This window comes from Amphiprion ocellaris, chromosome 23 (genome assembly GCF_022539595.1).
Source record: "Amphiprion ocellaris isolate individual 3 ecotype Okinawa chromosome 23, ASM2253959v1, whole genome shotgun sequence".
NCBI lineage: Eukaryota > Metazoa > Chordata > Actinopteri > Pomacentridae > Amphiprion > Amphiprion ocellaris.
In genome coordinates, this window is record NC_072788.1 from 24,060,267 (window position 1) to 24,087,880 (window position 27,614).

The 27,614-nt window shown below is 37.7% G+C and overlaps 2 protein-coding genes across 8 annotated transcripts; one reads left to right on the forward strand and one right to left on the reverse strand.

The window, feature by feature from the left end:
• Positions 1–57: 57 nt before the first annotated feature.
• Positions 58–16,453, forward strand: LOC111583236 (butyrophilin subfamily 3 member A2-like). Of its 7 annotated transcripts, XM_055007476.1 has the most exons (9): positions 1,338–1,432; positions 2,292–2,509; positions 3,461–3,523; positions 3,873–4,112; positions 5,426–5,671; positions 6,157–6,399; positions 6,562–6,687; positions 7,338–7,393; positions 8,762–9,100. In XM_055007476.1, exons 2-8 carry the CDS (start codon positions 2,479–2,481, stop codon positions 7,343–7,345), a joined length of 957 nt encoding a protein of 318 aa, XP_054863451.1. In that variant the 5' UTR covers positions 1,338–1,432; positions 2,292–2,478; the 3' UTR covers positions 7,346–7,393; positions 8,762–9,100. The 7 variants fall into 7 exon arrangements, with proteins under 7 accessions (XP_054863450.1, XP_054863449.1, XP_054863451.1 ...); XM_055007477.1 differs by having other exon boundaries at positions 2,259–2,509; positions 7,338–9,100; XM_023292217.3 differs by having other exon boundaries at positions 7,338–9,100.
• A 1,099-nt stretch (positions 16,454–17,552) lies between these two features.
• On the reverse strand, positions 17,553–26,053 carry LOC118471780 (high affinity immunoglobulin gamma Fc receptor I-like). The gene is made up of 7 exons (XM_055008036.1): positions 25,860–26,053; positions 25,288–25,554; positions 23,899–24,144; positions 23,052–23,294; positions 20,381–20,626; positions 18,937–19,182; positions 17,553–17,689 (listed from the first exon to the last, which is right to left on the reverse strand). Exons 2-7 carry the CDS (start codon positions 25,463–25,465, stop codon positions 17,553–17,555), a joined length of 1,296 nt encoding a protein of 431 aa, XP_054864011.1. The 5' UTR covers positions 25,466–25,554; positions 25,860–26,053.
• Between the last annotated feature and the right edge of the window lie 1,561 nt (positions 26,054–27,614).

Consider the following 27,614-nt stretch of genomic DNA (forward strand, 5'->3'; position numbering starts at 1 on the left):
AAGTGAGAACACCTGAGCAGAGCTGCCTCACCTGCCTCCAATCATCACTCCTCTCAATCAAACCCCAGCTCAGCCTTCACACTCAGCAGGATCGTCAATCTTTCCCTGGATTTAGCTCCATCTCCAGCCTGGAAAACACACTGGACTCCACCCCCAGTTAAGTTTTCCTCGTCTTTAGTGTTGACTTTCTGGGTGTTTCTGCTCTGTTCTTTATTTCAGTCTGTCCTTGTGTCTCTGTTTACTGTCTTCCTGCGGCCTTGTTGGACTTGGTTCAGCCCATGATGTTTCACGTAGCCCCATGTGTGTAGTCCTTAGTTTGGTTTTGCTTGGTTTCTCGTTCTCCACACCTCACTCCCCTGGTCTATTTAGTTCACCTGATTTGGAACCTGTACATACTTTCACATCCTGTAAATAAATCCATTTTTGCACTTGGGTTCTCCCTCACCTTGATAAGCCGTGACAATATTCTTGTCCCTTTTTTAACCCTCGTGTCGTCCTGTGGGTCAAAATTGACCCGTTTTAAAGTTCGAAAATGTGGGGAAAAATTTATATTTTCACAGTGAAACTTCTGATGTCCACATTTTCAACATTTTTGGGAAATCTTTGAACATTTTTTGGTGGAAAAAAAGGTTAAAAATGTTTCTTAAGAATATTCACAAAAAATCAACCAAAATCCAACAAATTTTGCTCTATTTTGGTTAATTTTTATGTGAATGTTCTTAAAGAAAATATTAGAAGTTTTACTGATATATATGGAATCACTTTAGATATTTTTAGGATTTTTTTGAAAGATTTTTACTAATTTTTTGATAATATTTACAAGAATTTTCTTGCCAAATTTGGTGGATTTTTTTAAAATAAAACTTTGAAGGGAAACTTTTAAGGAATTATTGGAATTTTCTTCCTGAAGCTTTTGCAAATTTTCAGAAATTGGGGGATTTTTTTGCTGAATTTTTGGATTTTTTTCAGACAAGGAAACAAAATTTTTTGGTGCCTGTAAATGAGGACAACAGGAGGGTTAATTAAAGTTGGAAACTGACATTTTCTTCTCTGTGCTGTGATAATCAACACTGATAGCTGAGGGAAAAAATAGTCAATATAATCAAGACTTACAATATGAGGTGCAAGTAAAAAGTTCAGAAAACATAAAAACCAAATCTCCTTCAGTAGTCTCCCTGTGCAGCGATACACTGCTCCCAGTGCTCCTGCAACTACTGATTACTTTCATTGTTGATGAATCTGCCTTGTACTTTTAATTAATTTACTAGTTCTTTGGTCTAAATTTTATTTTTCTTGAAGCAATCATTGAAACCAGAATTTCACGTCTTTTCTTTGCACAGACTTTGAGATCCACGGTGAAACTGCAAATTCACACCTGCAAGCAGTCAGATTTGTCGGCAGCGTTTCAGATGTTGCAGGAGCGCTGGGAGTGGTGAGTTGCTGCAGAATTTGCTTGCAGGATGCAGCATTTAGAGAGAAATAACAGTAATTTTCAAGTGTATAAAGAATTAAAGCGGCTCCACCAGACTTGAGAGCTTTGGCTGTATCCATATATGCTGTGCATACCCACTACTAAGGTCTCAATGGTCCACGTAAAGGTTTCAGAAATGACTAAATTCAAGCCATTCAGACTCTTGTGTAATTGTAGATCTTTGCAGCACGTATGAAACAGTGTCCCTAGCATACTCCTGCAGGATAAGAGCAACAAGTTTAAGTTTGTTGAGTCACAATCAAGGCTTTGAGTTGTTCAATGTATCCACAGTGTTAGAATGTGGTTTCCTGCTGAAAACTTTGAGAAATAATTAGCTTTAACTCTTCATCCTGGTCTGCTCTCTTTTGCTCAGGTCCTCTACCCAAACTGTAGGATTTTCTGTCAATAAAGTCACACTGCAAAAAAGCATCCACAGATTTTACATACTGTAAGGATACTTTACCTTGAGATCAACTTAACTGAAAAAGATTAACCTATAATTTGTATTTTACTGTGTGTTACTGATTTCATGTTATTTTTGAATGTGAAGGTGCTTTTTTGCATTTGGTGCTACATAATCTCCCTAAATTGAAATGCAGCAACATAATTTTAAGAAGTTAAAACTTGAGATGTACCAGTCGGTTTTAAGGAGTCACTAGTGGTGTTTTAGAACTAGTGAGGCCAGAGTTTTAGAAATGAATCAGACATTAGTTTATGGGGGACACTGTTGCCACTATAAGAATACAGTCTTGTTGGGTGGTTTGTGTCATAAATACGATCAAATCAGTTTGTCAGATGTTTCGTGGTAACTCTACACCAGCAGCAAAGACGAGGTCTGTGACCCACAGTCAAGATCAGATAGAAGCACAGTGTTTTATCTGCAAGACACGACCTTAAGATGAGCCTCTGCGCTCCAGAAATGAGGAAGTGTCAGAGCGAAGAGGAGGGTCTCGACTGTTTCACTTCAGCTGAAGTTCAGACGGACGTTCAGTCAAGAAGAAGACGACATGGAGGCAACAACTCTCTGCATCGGACTGTGTGAGTCTGTCTGTTTATGCAGTAGGACATCAGATAGGCTAGCAGTGAGGGTTAAATATTGATTTATATGCTCTCCTGACACCTCTTACTAACTTTATATTGTCGTGTGAAGGACAAAATTCCTTTTTTATCTCATTTTCAGGTGTAATACTTCTTTATTATGTGTAATATTCAGTCATACATATATAACTGCCAGCATTATGTTTTACTGTTCTGTTCCAGCCCAATTTTAGCTTAATTGTTTAATTTCAGTATTTTATAGTACTTATATCTTATTGATCTTATACTTTTATAGGCACTGCATTTCTTAAATTATGTAATTTTGCTTTCTCTGACCACTATCTGGCACCAAAATTACATTCAGGATTGATTCCTCATCTAGAAAACCTTACTGTAGTAGAGTCTGATGTTATAACAGCGATGCAAGTTGAAGAGTTTAACTTGGGTACATGCAAATATATCTTGGATTGATAATCTTAGGGCTATCAGTCTGTAAAGCAAAAGGATTTTTGCTGCAATATTGATTATTTTCCATAAAATATTGTGTGCAAATGCCTAACAAGTAGTTTTCCTCAAGATAATAGCACGATGTTAGATCATATGCAGGAGTTTTAAATGTAACACAGGAGTAACTACATGCGTCTACTGTAGAGTTTGCTCATAGTGCATTACTTAAGTTCAGTTCCTCAAGATTGTACAACTAAATACTTTAATTTTGTAGCATTTCAAAGACAAATGATCCATCTTTTACCTCGCAGTTACTTTAAATTTAACTATTTGCTTTTGTTCATTTTAATGCATTGTAGCACACAAGAGTTAGTCTCAGCTAAATCGATTATTTAACATGCATCAAAATAATTCTTGCTTTTTAATTCTGTCTAAATGCATTAACTGTTAGTCTGTGCCAGCATGGAAATATCTGAAATAAACTCAGTTCCTTTGTTTCTCCAGTGATGATCATGCTGCTGCTGCCTGTTGCACAAGTACAGGACGAATATGATGCTCAGGAGGCTGGTGAGTAGAAGATAAACTGCAATAAAAGTTGTCATTAAAAGAAAGAATCTCTATTATTGAACAAAAATGTCGAGTAAAATTTTATGTAATGCATCGGAATAAATGGGGGAAAAAACTGTGCTTGCTATCATCATGCATATACGTTTCTACTAAAATTACCACAAATCAGGTGAAGCTTTTAATCTGTAATACATTTTTCCTACACTTGCTGATGTGGCACAGTGGTCACAATGATACTACATGAACAGAATAAATACTAGTAACTACAGTCAACATTACGCTTCTGCATTAATGACCAGTTTTGAGTCGATACAGGTCGAGTTCTTCATTACTTGTTTGTGTTGCTCAGCTGTGATCCTGGAGGGTCCCAGATCTCCGGTGTTGGAGGGAGATACGGTGACTCTGCTCTGCAGAAACCGGATGCCGTTTTTCAACCTCACTGCTGATTTCTACAAGGATGACATCCTGATCAACAGCAGCAACACAGGAAGCATGATCATCGACAGCGTCTCTAAATCTGACGAAGGCCTCTACAAGTGTAACATTTATGGAGCTGGAGAATCGCAGGAGAGCTGGCTGGTTGTCAAAGGTGGGCCGATTCGAATGGATGTCAGTGATCCAGAGCATGCAATATGATCAGTGTCTGTTTAAGTAGGAGAACTCTTTCAGGTGCAGATATCAAGTGGTTCTATTCATGCTACGTTAGGTACATGTTGGTCTGCTGAAGACGGTCACATTGACTCATATAGAAGACAGAAAAAGACAGGTTTCCTGTGAATGTTTGCACTTTTACAGGACATCACAGCTACTTACAGATCAGGCGAAGCACCTTGTCAGTGGGCAGACATAACATCAGATATCTTGTCTTGAGAATTTAGAACTTTCTACGGTGTTTGTATGGTTTTGTTTATGCTATATTAAGTACATGACAGTCTGGTGCAGTCAGTTATATTGACCCTTACATAGAAGACAGAAAAGCACATTGGGTCCCTGTAGATGTTTCTGAAAAACCAGCAACTTGCATTGTTTATCAGGCTGTAGCACCTTGTCAGTGGGCTGACATTAGCACAGGATATCCAGAGAATTTAGAACTTCCTACTATGTTTGCGTATCGTTGGTGGAAAGCATGAACAAACTGAAGCACCTCCAATGTCTGGCAGTGACTGGTAAAGTTACAGTTCTTTAAAAGATGGGTTATACCACCATTTGTTTTCCTGATAAATGAGCAGTTGATACAGATGCAAACAGCCGTATTTTGGAAGATGACAAAACTCTCGGCAAGTTACTCCTGCAGAGTAGCAGAAAGCGAGGCTTGCTGCTTTAAGGCCTTGGTTGACACCTACTCTTTAGGCTTACAATTCAAGTTGGTATTGAAATATGTGTGGATAACAAGCCAAGTTGTTTTGCATGCTATTAGAATTTTTTTTTTTTCATTTCGCATTTTATTGTATGCCATGTAGTTGTGACAAACGACCCTGTCCTCAACCTTAGTCCTCACTACTTTGCATGTTGTTTTGAAATGCTTAAAGTGAAAAGCTTAAAATGTGTAGGTCTGGCGAGCAAAATGTGCCTTAACTGTTGTGCAATTTATATGCAGTTCCATTATATAATATTATGCTGTTCTATTAGGTTCTATCTGATGTTCTTCTAGAGGTTAGAGAAGTACATAGAAAGGTGTGACTTGTATTGCTTTTCTTTCTTTTGGAATTCTATGAGCATCTGTGGATGATGCGTGGAACAAGAACTTAATTTACTAAACTATTAATAAAAAAAAAAAAACAATTCAGGACACCATGACAGAATATAACTGCAAACCATAGTAATACAGCAAAATGAACAAAAGATATAGGGATGATTGTCATTTGCAGACCGCAGAATGAAAAGTATTTTTCACGTTTTCAGTTGGTGTCGTGATCCTAGAGAGTCCCATCCACCCTGTGACAGAGGGAGATTCTGTGACTCTTCGCTGCAGAAAAAGTAAAACTCTCGCTAAATACGTCGCGGATTTCTACAGACGTGGCTTCCATTTTGCAACCGGCTACAACGGAGAGACGACTATCCAGAGTGTCTCCAAGTCAGATCAAGGACCCTACAAGTGCAAGTTCTCTGGAATCGGTGAATCTTCAGAAAACTGGCTGGAAGTCAAAGGTAAGTGCACTTGTCAGTCAATGGACATAGCAGACACAGCACAGGATATCTGGAGAATTTAGAACTTTGTGCTGTGATTGTGTGGTTCTACGGATGCCTCGCCTAGAAAGACTGCTGCAGTCAGTTGCATTGACCCTTGCATAGAAAACGGAAAGAAAAAACCTGTGACTTTGCATGTTTTCTAAGATGTAGCATGACTTCCTTCCATCTTGCAGCTAGCTACAGCGAAGTGACAATCAATTTTAAGGTTTTATGCTAATAATAGCATTAATCTTGCCAATGACTGAATGTATTTTGCATAGATACACAGATAATGTATAAAATATGGAGCAGGATGTTAATTAAAATGTGTGAATCAGTTTAACAATAATAGATTAGCCTATAAATATAGTTTTAAAGCCTATTTCTCATTCCTTGTCTGTATCTGAGGCTTTGTCTTGTATGATGCTAGTCAGTTTTGCCTCTTTGAATTCATATTTGATTAGTTATTCCTGTGGTCCTGGAGAGTCCTGACCTTCCCGTGATGGAGGGGGAAGATCTAATGCTGCACTGCAAGAACAAGGTGACCGCCAACATCACTGCTGACTTCTATAAAGATGGACGCTTCATCGGAAGCAGCTCTACAGGGAACATGAGCATCCACAGTGTTTCCAAATCACACCAAGGACAATACAAGTGTAACATCCTTGGAGCTGGAGAATCCCAAGACAGGTGGCTCTCTGTCAGAGGTACATAAAGCTTATGGCATTAATAAGTTCAAGACACATATGAGATTTCCTTAGAGGACCCTAAACCCCCAAATGTGGCTCATCATATCTCATGAGGATACATTTTTATTGTTTAAAATGACTGAAATCACTTTCGACAAATACTTTATATTATCTTTTCAGAGTGTCCAGCATCTTCTAGTCAAGTACCAGTTCTCATTTACCTCCTCATAAAGACTGTTTGTACCAGTTTATCTGCGACGCTTCTGCTGTTGCTGTTGGGAAAATATCACCGCTGGAAACATGGAGGTAAAATAAATTATTTTCCACTGACAAAATACACTTCAAGTAGAGTCTGACACCAACAGAGTATGATGCTTTATCACTTTTGTCAAAGTCAAACAATAATCCAACACCTAGGAAAGCCTTGGAGCCTGATAGATGCCCGACAAGCTCTTCTTCTGGGTTGAATTACTGAGTATATATTGTAGCGAGGTGTAAGATATATGGAAAAAAACACCGCATGAAATTACCTTTCCGACAATTTTAGTTGCTTGTTGGTGCAACAAAATGTCAGTGAGCCAGCATGTTAAGGTAAGATTCATGTAAAGACAATTGTACCTTTCAGTCAACGTATTTTTTTTTAAAATTTGCATCATATTAAAAGATGGATTATCTGGATGAGCTGGAAATGTTCTGGCTCGTCCTTAAAATGACCAAGACAAGAGCTTTAAAGTAAAAATGGTGAAATTACTGTAAGAATAGCCTCAAATGTTTTATAGAGGTAAAGTTAAATACATGGATGTTGTATTTGCACTGACAAAATGTTGTAGGGATGAACTAGTTGCAGTCAGCAGATCAACATTAATGTTGTTGTAAATAACTGAAGACGAATCAGCATTACCTCCATTATGTGAACGATGTTAACATGTGAGATGTTTCTGCTTCAATTCCCACAGGTGACTAATCTGGACGGAAATCGCATCCAAATAAATCCAACAAGGAAAGAAAGGAGGTATCATGTTTATTAGCATTCTAAGTTGCATTTGTTTAGTATCACACTGTACTTTTTAACAGTGATTGACAAACTGTATATTTTTTAAGCAGTATATTTTTTATTATCTTTTTTGTTCAAGAAAAGGGAATTCCCATCTGTTTGCAAATTTCTCTAGAAATAATTTGTGATTTTATTGTACTGTTGGAAAACATCTTTGGTTTCTGCTGTTGTCTGTTTAAAGATGTTCTTGGCTGATTTCATTGCTGAAAGCTGTAGATGAAGTTTTGCTGTGGCTGCTGTCTAGTGTGAGAAAACATTTCTGAGAAGTGAAAGCAGCTCAGGTTCAGACTTTTTTCAGCTCAGGTGTCTCCAGATTCTGGATCCTCTCTGACCACAGAAAGCGTCTCTGAAACCCTGAGCAGACAAACCACAGCGTCTTGTGTCTCTATGAAAAGAAGTCATGGTTGATGTTTGGTCAGTCAAACATGACAGAAAGCTGCTGAAACACTGGGGTCCGAAAATAATTTGTACAATTAATAAGTCACAGCAACATTACTTATGAGAAATGATACACTGACAGGCATTTTCATGACTTAATGAATCATAAATTTAACAAAAGTTGAGCTGCAGGTTTTAGTGTTTTATTTCTGTTGCATTATTCATCACTGTGGTTCAATCTAAAATCTTGCACCTCTATAGAAACAAAACAACCATGAAGATGCAGAGAGAAAGTCAGAAATATCTTCAGTGAAGTACCACAAAGTTATAAAGACGTTAATCGTGAAAAATAGAAAACTGAAGTTGAAGTTTCTTTGATTACTTATTTGACAAAAAACAAACTGATCAATTTTCACAACAAGAAAACTTGGTACTCCACAAACTTCCTGCATTTTTCTTATTAAAGGCTTCAAGGTTGCAGCAAGAGATACTGATTTTTTTATTTTATTTTTTTTAAAGTTTTTAACCAATTCTGTTTCGAATAAATTGTGTATATTTACAGAATTTTCAATTGCGACATTTTAAAATAATGCACTTTTGATGAAACATCACAAATGGAAGCTTTGATCTGGTTCATTGTTGACAGAAACAAATGTCACATGAGTAGTTCAAAGTTTTTCTTGCTTCTGGCTCTAATAAATGGTCGTTTTGGAGATGCCTCTCAGTGCTAGAGTTTAAAGATTGGGGGGTAAGGAATAATTAAAAGCAAAATGTTCCATTTCTTTCTGTAGTAAATGCAAATTTATTGTATAGGAAAAGCTGATGACATGCAGACAGGCATCATGCTGTGATTGTTTTATGTTGTACTGGTTAGTTAATAGTCAAAGAGCTGGAACTTCTGACACATTGGTTTGTTTGTTTTTTTTTTTCTGTTTCCACACAACAAAGAAAACAAAGAGGAAACACCAACATAAGCAGCACAACCTGATGAACATTCAGCTGCAGTAATGAATCCTGGAACACCCTGGTGTCAATTTAAAATCTTTAAAAAGGACAAAAACATAAGTGAGCCACATTTCGGATGAACCAACCTGAAATCTGCTCTGGTTGTGTTTCTGCTGGACTCTGCAGCTGAAGTTGTTGCTGTCGCTCTTCTCCACAACACAGAATGTCTGAATGCAGATGATATTTTCTAATTATTTCTCCTTGTTGCTCTCTGTTGCTCTACTTCAGACTCATTGTCTTTTGTATATTTCTGGTTTTGTACATTAAATATATTCTCTTCCAGATTCTGCTTGTTTTTCATCTTACATACAGTTTCTGCCAAATCTATCCGTTCTTTTATTGGGCGTCTTTGGAGACGTGCTGGAAACTGTTGTGAAAGAATCATTGTATTTGTTTGAATTGCATTTCTCACAAGAACATAAATGGAAAACGTTAAAGAGATCATCAGAAAGAGTGAAGTCACTGATCAAAGCTATTTCTCTGACCTTATTTCCCTTTCAGCATAAATTAATGTGTACATTTCTTCATGACTTTAAATTTATGTATATTTTGATTTGTTCATGATTGTAAAAAGCTCAGCTGTGGACTCTATGTTGGCTTAGAATAGAGTAGAATGTTAATGTCCTGTTCAGTTGTAAAGCCTGAATGTGAGCTGAGGACTGCATTTGTGTGTGAGTTACCTCTGCAGAAGTGTGTTAGGAGAAGATGGAAAACCAAAACAGTGAAGGTTGTGAGTGGAGGCTGTTGATTTATCTGAGGAGGAATCCACTCATTTTGAGTCAAACAGCTTCACAATCATTAAGTTTTCACTCAGATACAGACGTACACCAGAGTTTATGTTTCACAAGGTGCTAACTAGTGCTAAAGAAACAGACGGATATAAAAAATTAAGCAGAATATGACTGCAGTTTGACTTCCTGTGACATAAATAATTATAATGATGTTAGATTAAAAAAAACAATAAACTTATGTTTCATGTAAAACTCCCACATACCTGTTGTGCTGCCTGAATAAAATATCCTGCAATAAACAATGTGTACTTTAGACTGGAGAGATGAGGTTCCTCTGTTCTACACTACATTCTAAGAGTTTTACATTTGTACGTCTGTCTGGTTTTACCTGCTACTGTGGGATTTCTTTTTTTTAAACCAGTTTTTGTGCACAACTACACTATAAACAAACATGGAGAATGAAACAGAAAGTGTGTTACAAGGACACACAAACACACATTCAATCTAACCATGTGATAAAAACTGACCTCTGATAACAAGCAGTCAGTGTTACTCCCTCAGATGTGAGTAGAAGCTGCTTTAATTTGTTTAATTTACCTTTAATATGTCCACAAGCTGAGATGGAAAATAAACCATCTGTATAACTGCAACAGCTGCAGATCCACAGAACATGATTTCTTTTAGGTTTACAACCAAACAGACGTGCAAATGTGAAACACTTTGAATGTAATGTAGAGCAGAGGAACCTTATCTCTCCACAGAGTAGCTAAAGTCCACATGTTTTATTGCAGGATATTTTATTCAGGGCTGACTGCAGCATTCGGCAGCACAACAGGTACGTGGGACTTTTACATGAAACATTAAATTTACTGATTTTTATCTAACATCATTATTTATGTCATAGAAAGTCAAACTACAGTCATCTTCTGCTTTATTTTATATATATTTCCGTCTGTTTCTTCAGCACCAGTTAGCAGCTTGTGAAGCATAAACTCAGGTGTATGTCTGTATCTGAGAGGAACTTTTCAGATTGTGAAGCCGTTCGACACAAAACGAGTGTATAATCTGTGAAGTGGCAACTTAAACTGATCCACAGTGTATATGAGGGGCAACGAAAGAAGAAGGTTTATCAACAGAACTGAGAAAACTAAACATAAATAGAACATCAAAAGCATTTCCTTCTTTACTTCGAGTTGTGTCGGTAGTCAAGGACAAAGCAGCATTTCTTTATGGATTTCCTTGTATTTGCCGCCATATTTTCTTTTACTTTAACTGTTTAATGTTCTCACCTGCTGTATGTTCTGACAGTTAGACAAAGATCATTTCGATTTTGTATCTCACATGTTTTAAAGTTAAGTTTTATGGTTTTTTTCTACTTTCAGAACTCCATGATGAGTCACATTAAGGACCAACTCCTCTTGAAGTCTGAGCTCAGTGTTTGGATTTTCCTTCTCCTGATTCACTGTTCTGAAGGTAAACTGCACTCAGCCACACTCTTTATCATGTCAACACCAATGATTAATGCAGGACATTTTCACCAATATGTGTATAAAACTTCATTTTTTAATCCATTCCTGGTGTTTGTTCAGTTTGTGATTGACTAAGGGCAAATGGAAATATTCTTGCTGCAGAGTTTCAAGTTGAATATTCATGCATTAAGTAGGAAAAGGCTATAAAAATCACAATAAAGTTATATTTTACATGAGCGGATAAGATGAGATACCTCAAAGCAAATAACTCGTGGTTTATTCAGTGATTTGCCTTGAAATTGATTATTATTCTTACAAGTAAATAATATCATTTTTGTCGTCTAGTAGAATAAGTTTAGATGTTTAAAAAAAAGACATGATTTTTCTCATTCTGTACAATGTTTCAGCACCTCTGTCTTAAGCACCCTGTTTTAATATTTTATGGAATATTTCTTATAAATGTATTTCATTATGACAAATATAAGTAACGGAAGAAAAACTTGGACTGTAAATGAAGAGTTTCAGGCAGGTAAAGAATGTTTTCTGTGTGAGATATTCACTCCCGTTGTTGTGGAGGTTGCAGACCTGTTGCAGAAAAAAGGACCCATATAGCACAATGCAGGGAAGGGAAAACCTCCAGAACATATAAAATGAGCTCTTTAAGGTCAGGAAATCAGAGAAAGATTGTGGTTCAAGTAATAAAAGTAATAAAAAATGGCTTCATGCTCTAATGAATATCAAACAGCCCCATTTATGGGTAAACCACCACCCTGACCAGACTAGTTCCTACATTAGACTTTGTAAGTCTGTGCTACTCTAAAAATCGAAATAATTACAGATCTGCAGCACAAATACACACAGTGTCATCCTAAAACTTTGACACATTGTTGTTTGTGGCCATGCTGACAACATACTAGCAATTGTTAATGAAGATATTCTTTCGTAGCTGACAAAATCACCTCATTTGAAAGCACAAAACCAACCAAGCAATGGATGTTTTCAAAATGTAAGTCAAGTGGACAATGTGAGTTTGGTGTGTGTGGGTTGCTTTGTCGACCATGCATGATCCTAGATGATCTCTCAGTTCCTTACAAACAGCTCACAGACCACCACAATGAAGCAAGATGCACCAACAGCTTAGCTAAACCTTGTTGGAATTTATCTAAGAACAAAGGAAGTCACAGTGAGGTGTAGCAGTAAGAATCACTGCTGTATGTTCACATTCTCAATGTGATTCAGTCTGATCTGTTAACGTCATGTAGCAACAAAACTGTCAGAACAGACTTGTGTTTTTCCTTTAGGTCAGCATCAGCTGATTGGTCCGACTCAGCCAATAGTGGCGATGTTTGGTGATGACATTGTGTTGCCATGCCGCCTGGAGCCTGCGGTAGACGCTGCAGCCCGGACTGTGGAGTGGTCCAGACCTGACCTGAAGCAAAGAATTATCCACTTCAGGCGAGACAGTGTAGATCTTCTGACGGAGCAGAATCCATCGTACACGAGGAGAACATCACTGTCCATCAGCAAACTGAAGTCCGGAGACGTTTCCCTGAAACTCTCCAAAGTGAAACTGTCTGACGCAGGAACATACAAATGCATCGTTTCCAAATATGGTACAGAGTCTGCAGTTGAGCTTGTTGTGGGTAAGTTGGCATTAATTCCCTTTACACTTAGGGACGAGGGCACTGAGGGCATTTTGGTCCATGAAAGGGGCATTTGGGATGTCCAGGTGATGTTTCGCTGATTCAGATGTATCATCCACAGTGTAATAGGTCAATGGAACTGACAAAAGCGGACTACAGAAGGCATTTTGTCCAAGCTGACATGATATGAGTAGCACCTTAAGGCAACTGGACTGACCACCAGTACATCAAGTCTGAAAACACAGGTCGTCAGACAAACTAGATGGGCTCTTTCCAGTCCAGAGTCACTTTGCGCCAGAGGGGCAAATGCCAATAAGTGGCTCTTTAGTGCACCAGAGCATGTAGGACAGGAAGCCTAACAAAAAGGACATTTGACTAGACTGACTAGCGAGGCACTTAAACTGACAAAAAGAGGACTTACATTGATCACTGGTCCAGTGTAGTTGATCTACTGGTGTTCTGGCCATCTAAGGCAGCTCTTTGACCAGAGCACACTGGACAAGCAGGGCAAACCCAGTGACTGTCTGGACCTATTAGAATGGTTTTTGCACTTGGAAGAAGGCCATGAGGGCTTACCAGAAGGAGAGTTTAACTAAATACGGGGGTTAATGTTAATTTGAGTGTACTGGGTCAACCTGGGGGCACTGGGACCAGTCAAAATGATATTTTTGCTGGTACCCGTATAGCTCAACAGGTTAAGCGGGTGACCCTGGTACAGGGGCTGATACCCGACGCAGCGGCCCGGGTTCCATTCCTGCTCACAGCGCTTTGCTGCATGTCTTCTCCCCGTTTCCTGTCTGTCTCTCACTACACCTATCCAACAAAAAGCTGAAAAAGGCCAAAAAAAAGACAAAACATTTTTTAAAAAATGATATTTTTGCTGAGCTAAAGTGAACTTGGGTCAAGAAAGTTATCAGAAGATGAGTCAGGTAACCACTGGGGAATATGAACCAGTCAGAATGGCAGCTGGTTTGACAGAAGGGGCATTTGTGCCAACCACAGAGGGAATCTGGTAAACCCAAAGGGTATTTAGGCCAACCAGAATGGTTCTTCCACTTGGAATAAGGGCATGAGGACTTACCACAGGGGTAGTTTGGCTAACTATGGGGGTTAATGTCAGTTTGAGTGTTCTGGGCCAACCTGAGGGGCACTTTTTTAAGTGACTAGACAGACACTTGGATGTGTAACAGGACTTAAATGGGACAACCACAGGGGTGCTTGGAGAGAATGTAGGGGCATGGGGGTTCAATGAATGGTGTTTTCGACCAAATGGGGCACTTGAGGTCACAACAGGAGTATTTAGGTTCACCACAGGGGCATATAGGTACATTAGAATAGAATTTGGACCAAGTTGAACAACTAAGATGATTGAAGAATAATTTAATTGTTGTTGCAATGTTACCTTCCAACTAATTTTTCTCTCTATTAGGTTCTGTTTCCTCACCTGAAATAGAGGTTTCAAAGGATAGCAGCTCAGTTGTGTTACAGTGTGAGTCTGCAGGCTGGTATCCAGAACCTGAGGTGTTGTGGCTGGACGCTGAGGGAAACCTCCTCTCTGCTGGACCTACAGAGACAGTCAGAGGTCCTGATGACCTCTATAGTGTCAGCAGCAGAGTGACTGTGGAGAAGAAACATGGAAACAAGTTCACCTGCAGAGTCCAGCAGAACAACATCAACCAGACCAGAGACACATGGATCCATGTTTCCGGTGAGATTTATGAGTTATTTACAGTCAGATAGTTGAAGTGTGGCTTTATAAACATGTCTTTCATGTGTTTGTATTTTCAGCTGATCTCTTTATGGTCCATTCTAATCTATCTGCTCGTATCACCACCACTATGGCTGCTTGTGTCATGACTATTGCTGTGGTCGTATTCATTGTATGGAAATGGGGACAAACTAGTGAGTTTGATTCTTACCTATTGCAAATTTTATTTTTATTTTCACTTTAGAGTGAAGGGTCATGATTAGCTTTTCCACATTTAGCTATTTAGCTGTTTATTTAGCTTCAGCTACTTCATAATTCTGCCAGACTAAACCAAAATTTGATGTCATTTTACATCACATCCCTGTAAAACTAAAACTCAATCCTCTGCTTTGAATTCACACAGGAACCAAGAGGCAAAAAGAAGAAACTGAACTCAGGAAAAGAGAAATGTGGATGATAGGTAATGATGTAGAACTTGAGCTTCTGATGGAAGGACAAAGAGACAGAGAGCAGTCCATGTTAGGAAGGGAGAAAATGAAGTATCTGGAAATGAAAAAGGCAAAATTTGATGAACAACTACAGAAGAATGAGGAAGAATTAAAACATGTGCAGCAGGTGATTGAAGTGTTTAAAAAGCAGAAGGAAGATCTGAAGACCCAGAAAGAGAAACTTCTGTCACTACAGGAGAAGGAGAAGATGAAGATAAAAGAAATAGACATGATGAAAGATCCACTGTTGGACAAAAAGAACAAACAACAGAAGCGAGAAAAGGCCAAACAAGAGGCAGCTCAGAAAAACACAGAACATGAGGAACTGTTAAAGAACACAGAGAAACTACTGGAAACAACAGAGGAAATGATTGTGAAAATGACAGAGAGGAAAGGAAAACTAAAGACAAACAAGGAACAAATTGTGAAACATCTTAAATCTACAGAGCAGCAGATAGAACTTCAGAAGAAACTGGAAGAGTCAGAAAGAAAAGAGGACAAAGATAATCCACCACTCAATAAACAAACTACTGAACAGCTACAAGGGAGACCTCAGGTAGAACTGGATCAGCCAGAAGAAGAACACAACAATCCTTGCTGATTAATTTGTCTGTCTTTAGTCCAAAGGACAATTTGAACAGTAAAAAACACGATTTCATCAGTTTGTATTGGTTGATCTCCTCACATCCTGCAGATCATGACCAAACGTGGACACAGGATGAAGTCAAAGTGAAGTGAAATGCTGTTTTTCATCATCACTGGTTTGTTGTCTCTTTTCCATTCTGTGGCATTAACAGACCTGATCTCTACATTAGTGTTAAAGTTAAAAGGTTCAAATTGTCAGTGTAGATGTTAATATCAAGATCTTCCAACATTATAGAGAGAAACCCAACAATTCTGGATGGGCAACAGTTAACATTTACTTGAAAAGACACAATATTATCGACAAACCAATCAATTTTCTGGAAAAATTCAGAATCTGAAGATGCTTCCTAATCAGGAGAAGAAAAACTTAGAGAAATATAGTTTGTGTTGGATAGTTAAGAGACAAATATGTGTGTTCACTATAACTGTGTTAAAATAATGACTTTGTGCAGTTAGTTCAGTAAATTCATGCACGGTTTTGCTTTACTAACATCAGTAATACTTTGTACTATATGTGATTTGAAAAATCCAAGTTTTTAACAATGATTTATTTCAGGAGGATTTTTTAAAATTATTGGTCCAATATAAATATGTTGCTGTAAATATTGTTGGTTTAGAGGGACTTAAGGCTTTTAAAAATGTAATTTTCTAAGTTGTACTGTATCCTTCAGAGTAAATGCTGCCCTCTGCTGCTGAGATCAACTTAACATTGACGAAGGGAGACTTTTTTCATTTTTTATATAACTGAATATGTTGCCTTTTTGAAATGCTTTGCTGCATTTAGATTTTCTTTTGGAAATTCATTTTTGTCCTTTGAATACTTTTTTGTAAATCAATTCATGTCATGTTTTTACTCAGACGTTCTAGAATGTTGTTCTTGTGCATGTGTGCAAATAAATCAGTTTTATGTATTGAGAAAAAACTATAGGAATAAAAACTTCTTCAGCTGAACATTTAGATTTTTTTTTACAAACTACAGATAAAGTTGCTGTTCATGAAGATGTGGAGCTTCTGTGGTTTTTCCTGCAGGACTTGTTTTAGACACAATAGAGTCTAATTGCAGACATATGAAGAATTACTGAAGTTATTTAAAAGTATAAATATAAATGTCAATGTCTTTATTGAACTTCTGAGAATCTTCATTAATTTTTAATACAGTAAATTACATTCATTTAAAGCCCTATTGAAAAATCTATCACAAAATGAATTCTTATTTTTTAAAAATGTTGACATAATGCAAAGCAAACATAGAGTCTACAGCTCAGCTTTTTACAATCATGAAAAAAATCACAATATACAGAAATTTAAAGCCCTGCAGAAATGTGCAAATTAATATAAGCTCTATTTAAAGAATAATGCTGAAAGAAAATTAGGCTTAAATAGTTTTGACCAGTGACATGACTCTTTCTGAAGATCTCTTTAATGTTTTCTCTTTATGTTCTTGTGTGATTTGTTTCTATGAAGCTTACATTTTATACCAGTATCTATAATATTAAAAACCCTGAACAAGATATAGTTAGATATACAGAAGATATATAGTACAAGTCATGAATCTCTGTTTCACTGACGACGTTCTTCCTTTTGTTGTTGTAACATGGTGGGAAAGTTTTGTAAAATGTTTCCCTCAACCACATCCTCAAAACATCCTGAGAACATTGCAGGCAGAATGTTCCACCTTTGTTAACGTCTTATTAAAGTAACCTGAGGTCTTGATAACATCTAGAAAACATTTTCTGAATTTTGGTTGGAGAACTTTCTTTGTCATCATAGAATATCATCAGCATTCCTGACAGCATCCTCTGAATGTTGACATTAAAACATTATTTTAACTTTACCGGAACAATACTGGAAATTAAAATAGTCTTAAAATGCTATTTGAATCTTTAAATTAAAATATTTTCTTTAAAAGAATATCAGAACTTATAGGTAAGGTTGTCAGATCTTGTAGGAACGTTCTCTGCCAGATGGGTAGAAGGATATTACTAACCAACATACAGCTAGATGCTATCTGCTAAAATCTCACTATTTGGAAGAATGCTAAAGACGACTTCTATTTCAGTCTAAGTTTCCCCCAGTGAAGGAGTCCCACCAGCAGCAGAACCAACATCACTACGATGAAAACTGTCCGTAAGATCCGGTAGATCTGGCAGGACTGGTCTGAAGACTGGGGAGTCGCTCTGTAAAGTGCTGCAAGAAAGAAAAAAGATTATATGTATAGATGTAACACCAAGGGGACAAGGATCTAAAGAGTTTCAGTAGAAGACAACTGGACTTCTCTTGTTGGTTCTTAAAGATGTTTCACCTCCCATCCAAGAGGCAGAACATTATATATCATCACCTCTAAATCACATCTACTGGTCCATTAATGAACCAAGATGAAAATGTTGCAAGAAACTTTCTGGTCATAGATCCCTCCTCAGTTTAACATAGATGGTTCCTTTAACTCATATCTCAAACCATGTGTCTTCTCTGTCCAGAATGTGGATGTTGTTCAGCTTCTATGTGGTTGTTTTATCCTTAGATGGAAATAGTTGTTGCCAGAACTGCCATAAAGAAAATAAGCAAAGTCACTTTAACCGAAATCTGGGGTTAAACAAGAGAGTGTTTTACAGATGTTGTTTCTAATTTATACAAATTATATATTATAGATAATCAGCAGATTATACATAAATGACTGTTGTACTATATAACTATTATTATCATCTGCTGATTGTTTACATATGCAAATGTATGTTTTTATACTGATGACACGTGTTTTGTTTTGTTTTTTTCCAAAACTACAAAATCTGTACTTCACAGTTACTATGAATAATAAATAAAAGATCAGGAATAATTAACAGATCATATATCTTAATGTAAGTAAGATTTCACTTATTAATAAGAAAAATGTATTTACAGTGAAGAAATGTTTTAGTGAAAATATGCAAATGAAAATATTTCAACACCATGTTGTAATAGTATTAATAATGACATTCATAATTGTGATTTCTTTCTTCTAAAATAGCAAAAATGAAAAAAAAATCTGGGAAAATGAGATACATGCTGATTGACACAAAGTTATGCTTGATTTATACTCGATTTAATGCTTTTTAAGTTGCCGAAGATGTTGTGTGAGTAAAAACTGTGCACAAAATCAAAAAAGAGCTCAGAGATTTGTGTTCAGTTGTCAATTTTTTTTATTCAAAGCCCTATTTAGAGATTTGAAAGTGTTCCCTGAGTACAATTAAAATCTAATATGAAAATTAATGTTTATTAGTGTGGATTTACACCTCGAGCAGTTTAGGATAGTAGTGGTTTTGCAGAGCTGAATTACATTTCTCAAATGCTGATTGTTGTTTTGCTTTGAAGACTTGATAGTTTAAAAGACAATAATCTGATAAACTCCTTCAATTTTACTTCTGCTATTGTTAAAATAACCCGTCTTGATGTCTCACCTCTGACAGTCAACCAGCTCTGTGGCGATTCTCCAAATTCTGAGATGCTGCAGCTGTAGAGTCCTTCATCAGACATGGAAACTCTGCCAATGGTCATCTCTGCTGTGGTGCTGGTGCCGATGTGTCGACCATCTTTAAAGAAATCAGCTATGTGGGCTGAAGAAGTCATTTTAGTCCGACAACGCAGAGTCACATTCCCTCCCTCCATCACAGGAAGAACTGGACTCTCCAGGATCACAGCTCCATCTTTGAAAGAAAAAAATCATCAGTGCCGTTTTAATGTAAGTCGTGCTTTATAACCATTATAGCAAATGTTTAAACATACTATTCAAACAGGTTTTACAAAGAGACAGTAAACTTACACACCTTGATGTTAAACCTGGCAAGAACACCAAACCTACCATCCTGCATGGTGGTGGCAGCATCATGCTCTGGGGCTTTCTAAAAGTTCTTCTGGAATGGTCTCAGACTGGATGTTGGGCTGCTTTTAGACTTTCTTGGGACTGGTTTATGTTTGGTTTCAGTCTTGGTTCCCTTGGTTTTGGATGTGATTTAAAGTTGGTTTAGGGTTTATTTTACTCTGGATCTGGTCCTGGCTGAGTACTGGTTCCAGACTGTCTTGGACAGGTCTTGGATTTTTTTTTAGGAGTAGTTTAGATTTGGTTTTGGTCCTGATTTTGTACTGGATTTTTAATTATTTTAGGACTGGTTTCGGACTGTATTCTGACTGGCTCTGAACATTTTCAGGACAGGTTTCAGACTGTCTTAGGTGGGTCTTTTTTAACCCCCAGAACACCAAACCTACCATCAAGCATGGAGGTGGCAGTATCATGCTCTGTGGAACTGGAGCTTTACACAAAGTAAATGGAATAATGAAGAAGGAGGATTACCTCCACGTTCTTCAGAAAAACCTAAAACCATCATCAGAAGGTTGATCTTGGACACAGTTGGATGTTTCAACAAGACAATGAGCCCAAACACACATCAGACGTGGTAAAGAAATGGTTCCATCAGGCTGAAATGAAGGTTCTAAACTGGTCTCCCCAAAGTCCTGACTTAAACCCATCAAGAAATTGTGGACTAATGAAGAAACAAGTGTGAGTCTGAAAGACAACAAATTTGGTTGAACTGTACCAATTTTGTCCAAAGGACTCAAAGATAAACAAGAAGACTGTAGATGGAAACCAGAAGAACCAACTGAAGTGGAAATGGACAAATTTAACCAAATTGTATTTCTGTCTGTTCATTTTTGACTTAACAGATTTTGTCATTTTTCCAGAAAGCATTTAATAGATCTATAAGAATAACCAAGTTCAGAGTTATAGGAGTCATTGGAAACTCAAGACGACAATGATCTTGTACAAGTGGATCTAAACTTTTGTTGACAGCTATATTTTTACGTGTTTTTGAGCTCACTTGTCCCTTCAGTGGACATAGTTTTTACCTGTGATGGTGATATTGACAGCATTGCTTCTCTCTCCTCCACCTTCACACCAGTATTCTCCACTGTCGCTTAGCAACGCCGGTTTGATGGTGCAGATGAACGACCAGCCGGAGATACATGTGCTGACTTTTCCCTTTGTCTTGCTCAGGACAGTCCATCCAGTGGAGATGTTGAATCCCTTACAGTTAATATAGAGGGAGCTGTGTTCAAAGAGCTGCAGTCTGCTTGGAACGATCTGAGCAAAGACTGCAATTTAGACACATAGACATGAATAAAAATAACTGGAGGGACAGAGTATGAACATTCAGACTTTTAGCGATTACTGAATCAGTGTAGAAAGTGCTACTTACATACATCTTGGGCACAATGAAGGTGAAATTGTGCAACCAGCAACACATTCCTCACTGGAGAGAAGAAAAAAGAGAAGACTGTCATACTCCGCTCTCGAATATTTAAACTAAATTTAAATTAAAGAAGACATCCGTACTCACACAGTCGGATGCAGAGCGCTGTGGCCTCCATGATGACTGACTGAACATCAGACTGAGATAAAGTCGAAGTAAAATGTAGGTTAGACCGTCCTCTTCCTCGGTGACTGTCGGATAATGTCGATGCAAAAATAAACTTCTGTTGAAGCTGTGTCATGTAGAGCAAGACCCGTTTTTAATATCTGCTCCTCAGTCTTTGTTATTTGGGTCGAAGTCCCTCCTCGAGCCTTTTGTTTCTTTAGATTAGGAGCCTGCATGGTTCACATTCTGACACAAGTCTGTCAAAGAGGAGCATCATTCAAACAAACAATGCTTTTACAACCGTTTTCTGTACAAGGTCTCCAAAGAGACACAAGAAAAACAATAGAGGGCATTTTAAAAGAAAATAAGAGGCTGGTTTGACAAAAATTGTATTTGAGACCAAAGACAGGAGAACCTGAAAGACAATATATTTAATGTACACAACAAATATACAAAAGACAAAATGTGACTGGAAGGGGGCAACAGAGAGCAAAAGTGAGAAATAATCAAAAAATATAATCTGTATTCAGACATTCTGTGTTGTGTTGTGGAGGAGAGACACAGCAACAATTTCAAATTTGTGGAGTCCTGAGTTTTCCTTGATTGCAGTTTGTTTTAATCTTTGTAAAATAAGTAATCAAAGGAACTTCCACTTCAGTTTTCAATTTTTTCATGATTGATGTTTTTAACACTTTGTTATACTTTACTGAAGACATTTCTGAGTTGTGTCTCCGTCTTCTTGGTTGTTTTGTTTCCATAGAGGTGCAGGATTTTAGATTGACCCACCCAGGAGGTATTGCCCCTGACAACACAGCTCCCAGGATTACAGGGACGCTCAAACTACTCCACTGTGATGATGTGGTGATTAGACAAAAGACAAACATAGAAGCTTAATTTACTTTATTAGAGTAGAGAATCAGAAAGTGAAAATGTAAAATTCTGTTTGAGACAAAGAAACAAAATTTTGATGAACTGGAAATATTCTTGAAAGGCATCTTGAATGACCATTTATCAGTCACAAACTGCAAATTAGTGGATTTTGAACCTTTAACAACTTGTGTGACACTTGGTTCGATCATAACACTTAACCAAATCTCAGCTCCAGATTGTGATATTTCATCAAAAGTGAAGTATAACTTATAACTTATAATAAAAAATTCATTTAAAGCTTTCAGCAATGAAATCAGCCAAGAACATCTTTAAAAAGACAGCAGCAGAAACTAAAGATGTCTTCAATGTCTAACAGTAAAATAAAATCACAAACTGTTTCTCCAGAAATTTGCAGGAACATTTAAAAATATCATGTTAAAGCAAACAAATGCAGCTTAGAAAATAGTAAAGACAGTTCATGCTGTGTAAGATGCAACTTAGACATGATTTCTTCCTTCGTTGTTGGATTTATTTGGATGTGACGTCCATCCAGATTAGTCATCTGTGGGAATTGAAGCAGAAATGTCTAACACATGGTAACATTGTTCGGTTTCCTAGATGTTTGATTACTGTTTGATTTTGTTGAAGAATAAATGGAAATAAATGGAATTAAGGCATATTCACATTCACTGACTGCACAGCTACTAATAAGAATCCCCACTTGTTCAGTCATGCACTTTTTTCCAGATTTCTGCTGTTTTTTGACATGTGGAGTTTCTCCATGGCTCAATACTTGGTCCTCCTTTTTTCCCCATTTACTTTCATTCATTTTGTCAAATTAAACAAAACATGAAAATCTGTCACATTATGCTGATGACATGAACCTTTTCAGTTAGTGCAGTGAACAAATCAGCAGTTTGACCTCATCTTTGCTACAAAAGTGATAAAGCATCATATTCTGTTGGCGTCAGACTCTACTTGAAGTGTATTTTGTCAAATTTTGGAAAATAATTTTTTTACCTCCATGTTTCCAATGGTGATATTTTCCCAACAGCAACAGCAGCAGCATCGCAGATAAACTGGTACAAACCGTCTTTATGAGCAAATAGATGAGAACTGGAGCTTCTTTTGGAGTATTTTCTGTCAGAAGTGATTGAAATAAATTTTAATAATCAAATTATCCTCATGACATATGATGAATCACATTACGGTCCATCAGGGTCCATACCAAAATTCTGTATGTGTCTTGAATGTGATAGGTTTTAGGAAATTAATTTTAAAAAGTTCTTCACCTCTGACAGAGAGCCACCTCTCTTGGGATTCTCCAACTCCAAGAATGATACACTTGTATTGTCCTTGGTGTGATTTGGAAACACTGTGGATGCTCATGTTCCCTGTAGAGCTGCTTCCGATGAAGTGTCCATCTTTATAGAAGTCGGCAGTGACGTTGGCGGTCACCTTGTTCTTGCAGTGCAGCGTTACAGCTTCCCCCTCCATCACGGGAAGGTCAGGACTCTCCAGAACCACAGGAATAACTAATCAAATATGAATTCACACAGTTAAAATCGATTTTTATGCAATTATTAATCACATACAAGACAGAGTCTCAGATAAAGACTGCAGGGATGATAAATTGCCTTTCAGACGATCATTATGAATTAATGTATCTTGATTCACACATTCACATCTTGCCAGATCATAAGTGTGCTTATCTGTCTTCAATATAAGCATTCTCCTGTTGAAACTATGACATATCCGATATTATTGATGTCCAAAATTGGGAATACTAAACAAAAACCAGATTTGGTCTTTAGACTGCGACACCTGGAGTGGATGTAAAACTGAATAGGTTTCAGTTTTGACCAGAACTCAAATGTGTTTTTCATCCTGAAAATGTCATGTTTCTATCTGCTGTACTGGTGAAGTTATGAGGCTCAGAAATGATAGAAAATGTGATATTTCCACCCACCATGATGTTCTTTAAGGATCTGTAACTCAATATTCTTTGTATGAAGGAAAATCTTTCCATGGCTTCATTAAATAGACTGAAGTTGTTGTGTAGTGTAGTTAAAAAACTGTTGATTCTGAGGAGGACAATTTGGAGGAACTGACTAATTTGAAAACACTTCTATCTCTCACCTCTGACAGACAACCAGCTCTCTGGTGATTCTCCGACATCAGAGATGCTGCACTTGTAGAATCCATCACCAAATCTGGAAAGGTTCTGACTCGAAATGATTCCTGTCAAGCTCCTTCCGATGGAGAAACCATCTTTGTAGAACTCAGTGATGAAGCTGGAGGACATCTGCTTCGTCATACAGCTCAGAGTCACGTTATCTCCCTGCATCACAGGATGGACTGGACTCTCCAGGACCACAGAACCACCTGAACAACAGGATTTCACAAGTAGTTTGTGCCAAGAAATACTTTTTTAATTAACTTATATGGTACTATTATCATCTCATGAGTATTGCACACTGCAGGTTCAATATGGCCTCAGTTGAACCATCAGAGGGCTGCACGGTGGTTTGGTGGTTAGCACTGTCGCTTCGCTGCTAGAAAATCCCCAGTTTACGTCCCGATCCAGAATATTTCATGGAGTTGCCATGTTCTCCCTGCTGGGTTTTCTCCGGATACTCCGCCTTCCTCCCACAGTCCAAAGACATGCTGAGGTTAACTGGTGATTCTAAATTGTCAGTAGATGTGAATGTGAGTGTGATTGTTTGTCTCTATGTGTAGCCCTGTGACAGACTGTTACCTGTCCAGGTGTTCCCTGCCTTCACCCTAAATCAGCTGGGAGAGACTCCAGACACCTTGTGACCCTAATTAGGATTAAGCGTTGCATAGATAATGGATGGATGGACCTTCAGGCTTGATGCCAACATGGACTTGACTGCATACTGTAATGTAGACTCTCAGACACAGAATAGTTCCTAAATGGTTCTCTCTGGGTCCTAAAAGCTCCATCACCAGTTCAAGAGCCTCTTCACATACTTTGTGTGTTTTTAAAGAACTAAAAGTGCTGCACCTAACTCTTATTTTTTATTATTGATTGATTGTTTGGTCCCTAAAACATCAGAAAACAGAGTAATGCCTGTCAGAAGATTCCAAATCTTTAGTTGGAATCTTGTAAAATATTGTTCTGTCTGACAGTCCAGAACCTAAATATATTAAATATGTTATCAAGGACATTTTTTTTTTTTGTTTTTGCTGTAGTGCCATTCATGTTTCTTGAAAGATCCATTTGTTTGATGGATCTTTGACAAACCTTTAGGGAATTGTCTTGTGGAGGTAAAAAAACAGTTTTTCTACTGCATTACATTTTGGTTAAAACCTTTGTTTCTCAGTGTAGGTTGTGTTCATGAGCATTTGCTTGCTTTTTGATCAGGAACAAAAGTTCTACTATCATAGCCTGTCCACAGGTTGGAAACCAGTTTTATCAGGTTTATTATGTGCAACTGTTGACATCAAGCCAATGACATCGACCAACTGGTTATGAACTGAGTGAATGTTTTGCTATTTTCCTACCAGTAACAGTGACGTTGACGGTGTTGCTTCTCTGCTGTCCTCCCATTTCACACCAGTATTCTCCACTGTCATATTCTGCTGCTGCACCTTCAACTGTGCAGGATCCAGTTGATGTTTCCCAGTTAGCAGCACATGGTCCAGCGTTTCCTTTGATCCTCTTCATCACCCTCCATCCCATCAGTCCGTTCAGTCCTTCACAGCTCACAGTTAAGGTGTCGCCTTCAAAGTGCTGCTGTCTGTCTGGATCAACCTGAGGAAAATCTGTACCTAAAACACAGATTTAGACACTGAAATAAGAGATTCTAGTCAACAAATGACTTGAAATTAAGATATGTTGTTGCACATATGCAGCAGTGAAGGTGATTCTTCTTTTGGTCATGCATTTGGACATGCAGTGAACCACTGTTAGAATGTTTGACTCAGGGAAAAAGTTTGATACTTGAAATTTATTAAACTGCTGTATCTCCAGATTCTGTTTCAGTCCCAAAACCATCCTGACTGATGCATTTTAACACTATATTTGTGTTTCTGCTAAAACTGGACCAACAAGGCATCAAAGTGTAACGACTCACCATGTGTTTGAGAACAACTGAACGTAACCAGCAGCAGCAACAACAGGCTCCTCACTGGAGAGATGAAGAAAAAAGTGCATTCAAGAAACTTAACATCAATATTCCTTTGAATTTAAAAGCAATTTCATTTCTTTCAAGTGTCCTTCCACTGATAAATCTGACTCCATATCTCTTTACAGAAGTACTCACACAGAGCTGTGACCTCCATGCTGTGTTGCTGCTGCTGACTGTCTGAGCATCAGGCTGAATTTAGGAGGTAATGCTCATAAACTCCTCCTCTTCCTGTGCTTCTTCTGAAGATAGATAGATAGACAGACAGACAGACAGACAGACAGACAGACAGACAGACAGACAGACAGACAGACAGACAGACAGACAGACAGACAGACAGACAGACAGACAGACAGACAGACAGACAGATAGATAGATAGATAGATAGATAGATAGATAGATAGATAGATAGATAGATAGATAGATAGATAGATAGATAGATACTTTATTAATCCCAAGGGGAATTCAAGTAAAAAAAAAGTCATCTCAAAGGGGAACAATTGCTGTGTGATTAAAATCTAGAAAAAAATGTCTGCAATGACAATCAAGCTTAATGTGTGTCTTTTTTCATATACTACACAATACTGCATGATGCTTAACTTTGCATATCTGTTTGATTCTTTATATGAACTATAAATATTCTGCTTCTGCATTTGTAAGGGCTTAATGCAGAAAATGTAATCACCCACTTATGCCTGTAGTGTGATGTGATTTACTGCAGAGGGCAGAGTGGGACTGATAGAGGATGATACACTTATTTGTCTTTTTATATGCTTAATAAAAGTACGCCAAAGTACTTACTATTATCATCCATTTTTATGTTTCTCTTCAAAATTTTTACACCACAGGCCTGAAAATATCCTGCTTTGTGGGTAGTAAAGCTGTAAATGTGACATTTTCAGTGTAGCTGCACGTCATACGTGTTATTTACTGTCCACATGTTTCATGTCGCCTCAGAAGAAGCACAGGAAGAGGAGGAGTTTATGAGCATTACCTCCTAAATTCAGCCTGATGCTCAGACAGTCAGCAGCAGCAACACAGCATGGAGGTCACAGCTCTGTGTGAGTACTTCTGTAAAGAGATATGGAGTCAGATTTATCAGTGGAAGGACACTTGAAAGAAATGAAATTGCTTTTAAATTCAAAGGAATATTGATGTTAAGTTTCTTGAATGCACTTTTTTCTTCATCTCTCCAGTGAGGAGCCTGTTGTTGCTGCTGCTGGTTACGTTCAGTTGTTCTCAAACACATGGTGAGTCGTTACACTTTGATGCCTTGTTGGTCCAGTTTTAGCAGAAACACAAATATAGTGTTAAAATGCATCAGTCAGGATGGTTTTGGGACTGAAACAGAATCTGGAGATACAGCAGTTTAATAAATTTCAAGTATCAAACTTTTTCCCTGAGTCAAACATTCTAACAGTGGTTCACTGCATGTCCAAATGCATGACCAAAAGAAGAATCACCTTCACTGCTGCATATGTGCAACAACATATCTTAATTTCAAGTCATTTGTTGACTAGAATCTCTTATTTCAGTGTCTAAATCTGTGTTTTAGGTACAGATTTTCCTCAGGTTGATCCAGACAGACAGCAGCACTTTGAAGGCGACACCTTAACTGTGAGCTGTGAAGGACTGAACGGACTGATGGGATGGAGGGTGATGAAGAGGATCAAAGGAAACGCTGGACCATGTGCTGCTAACTGG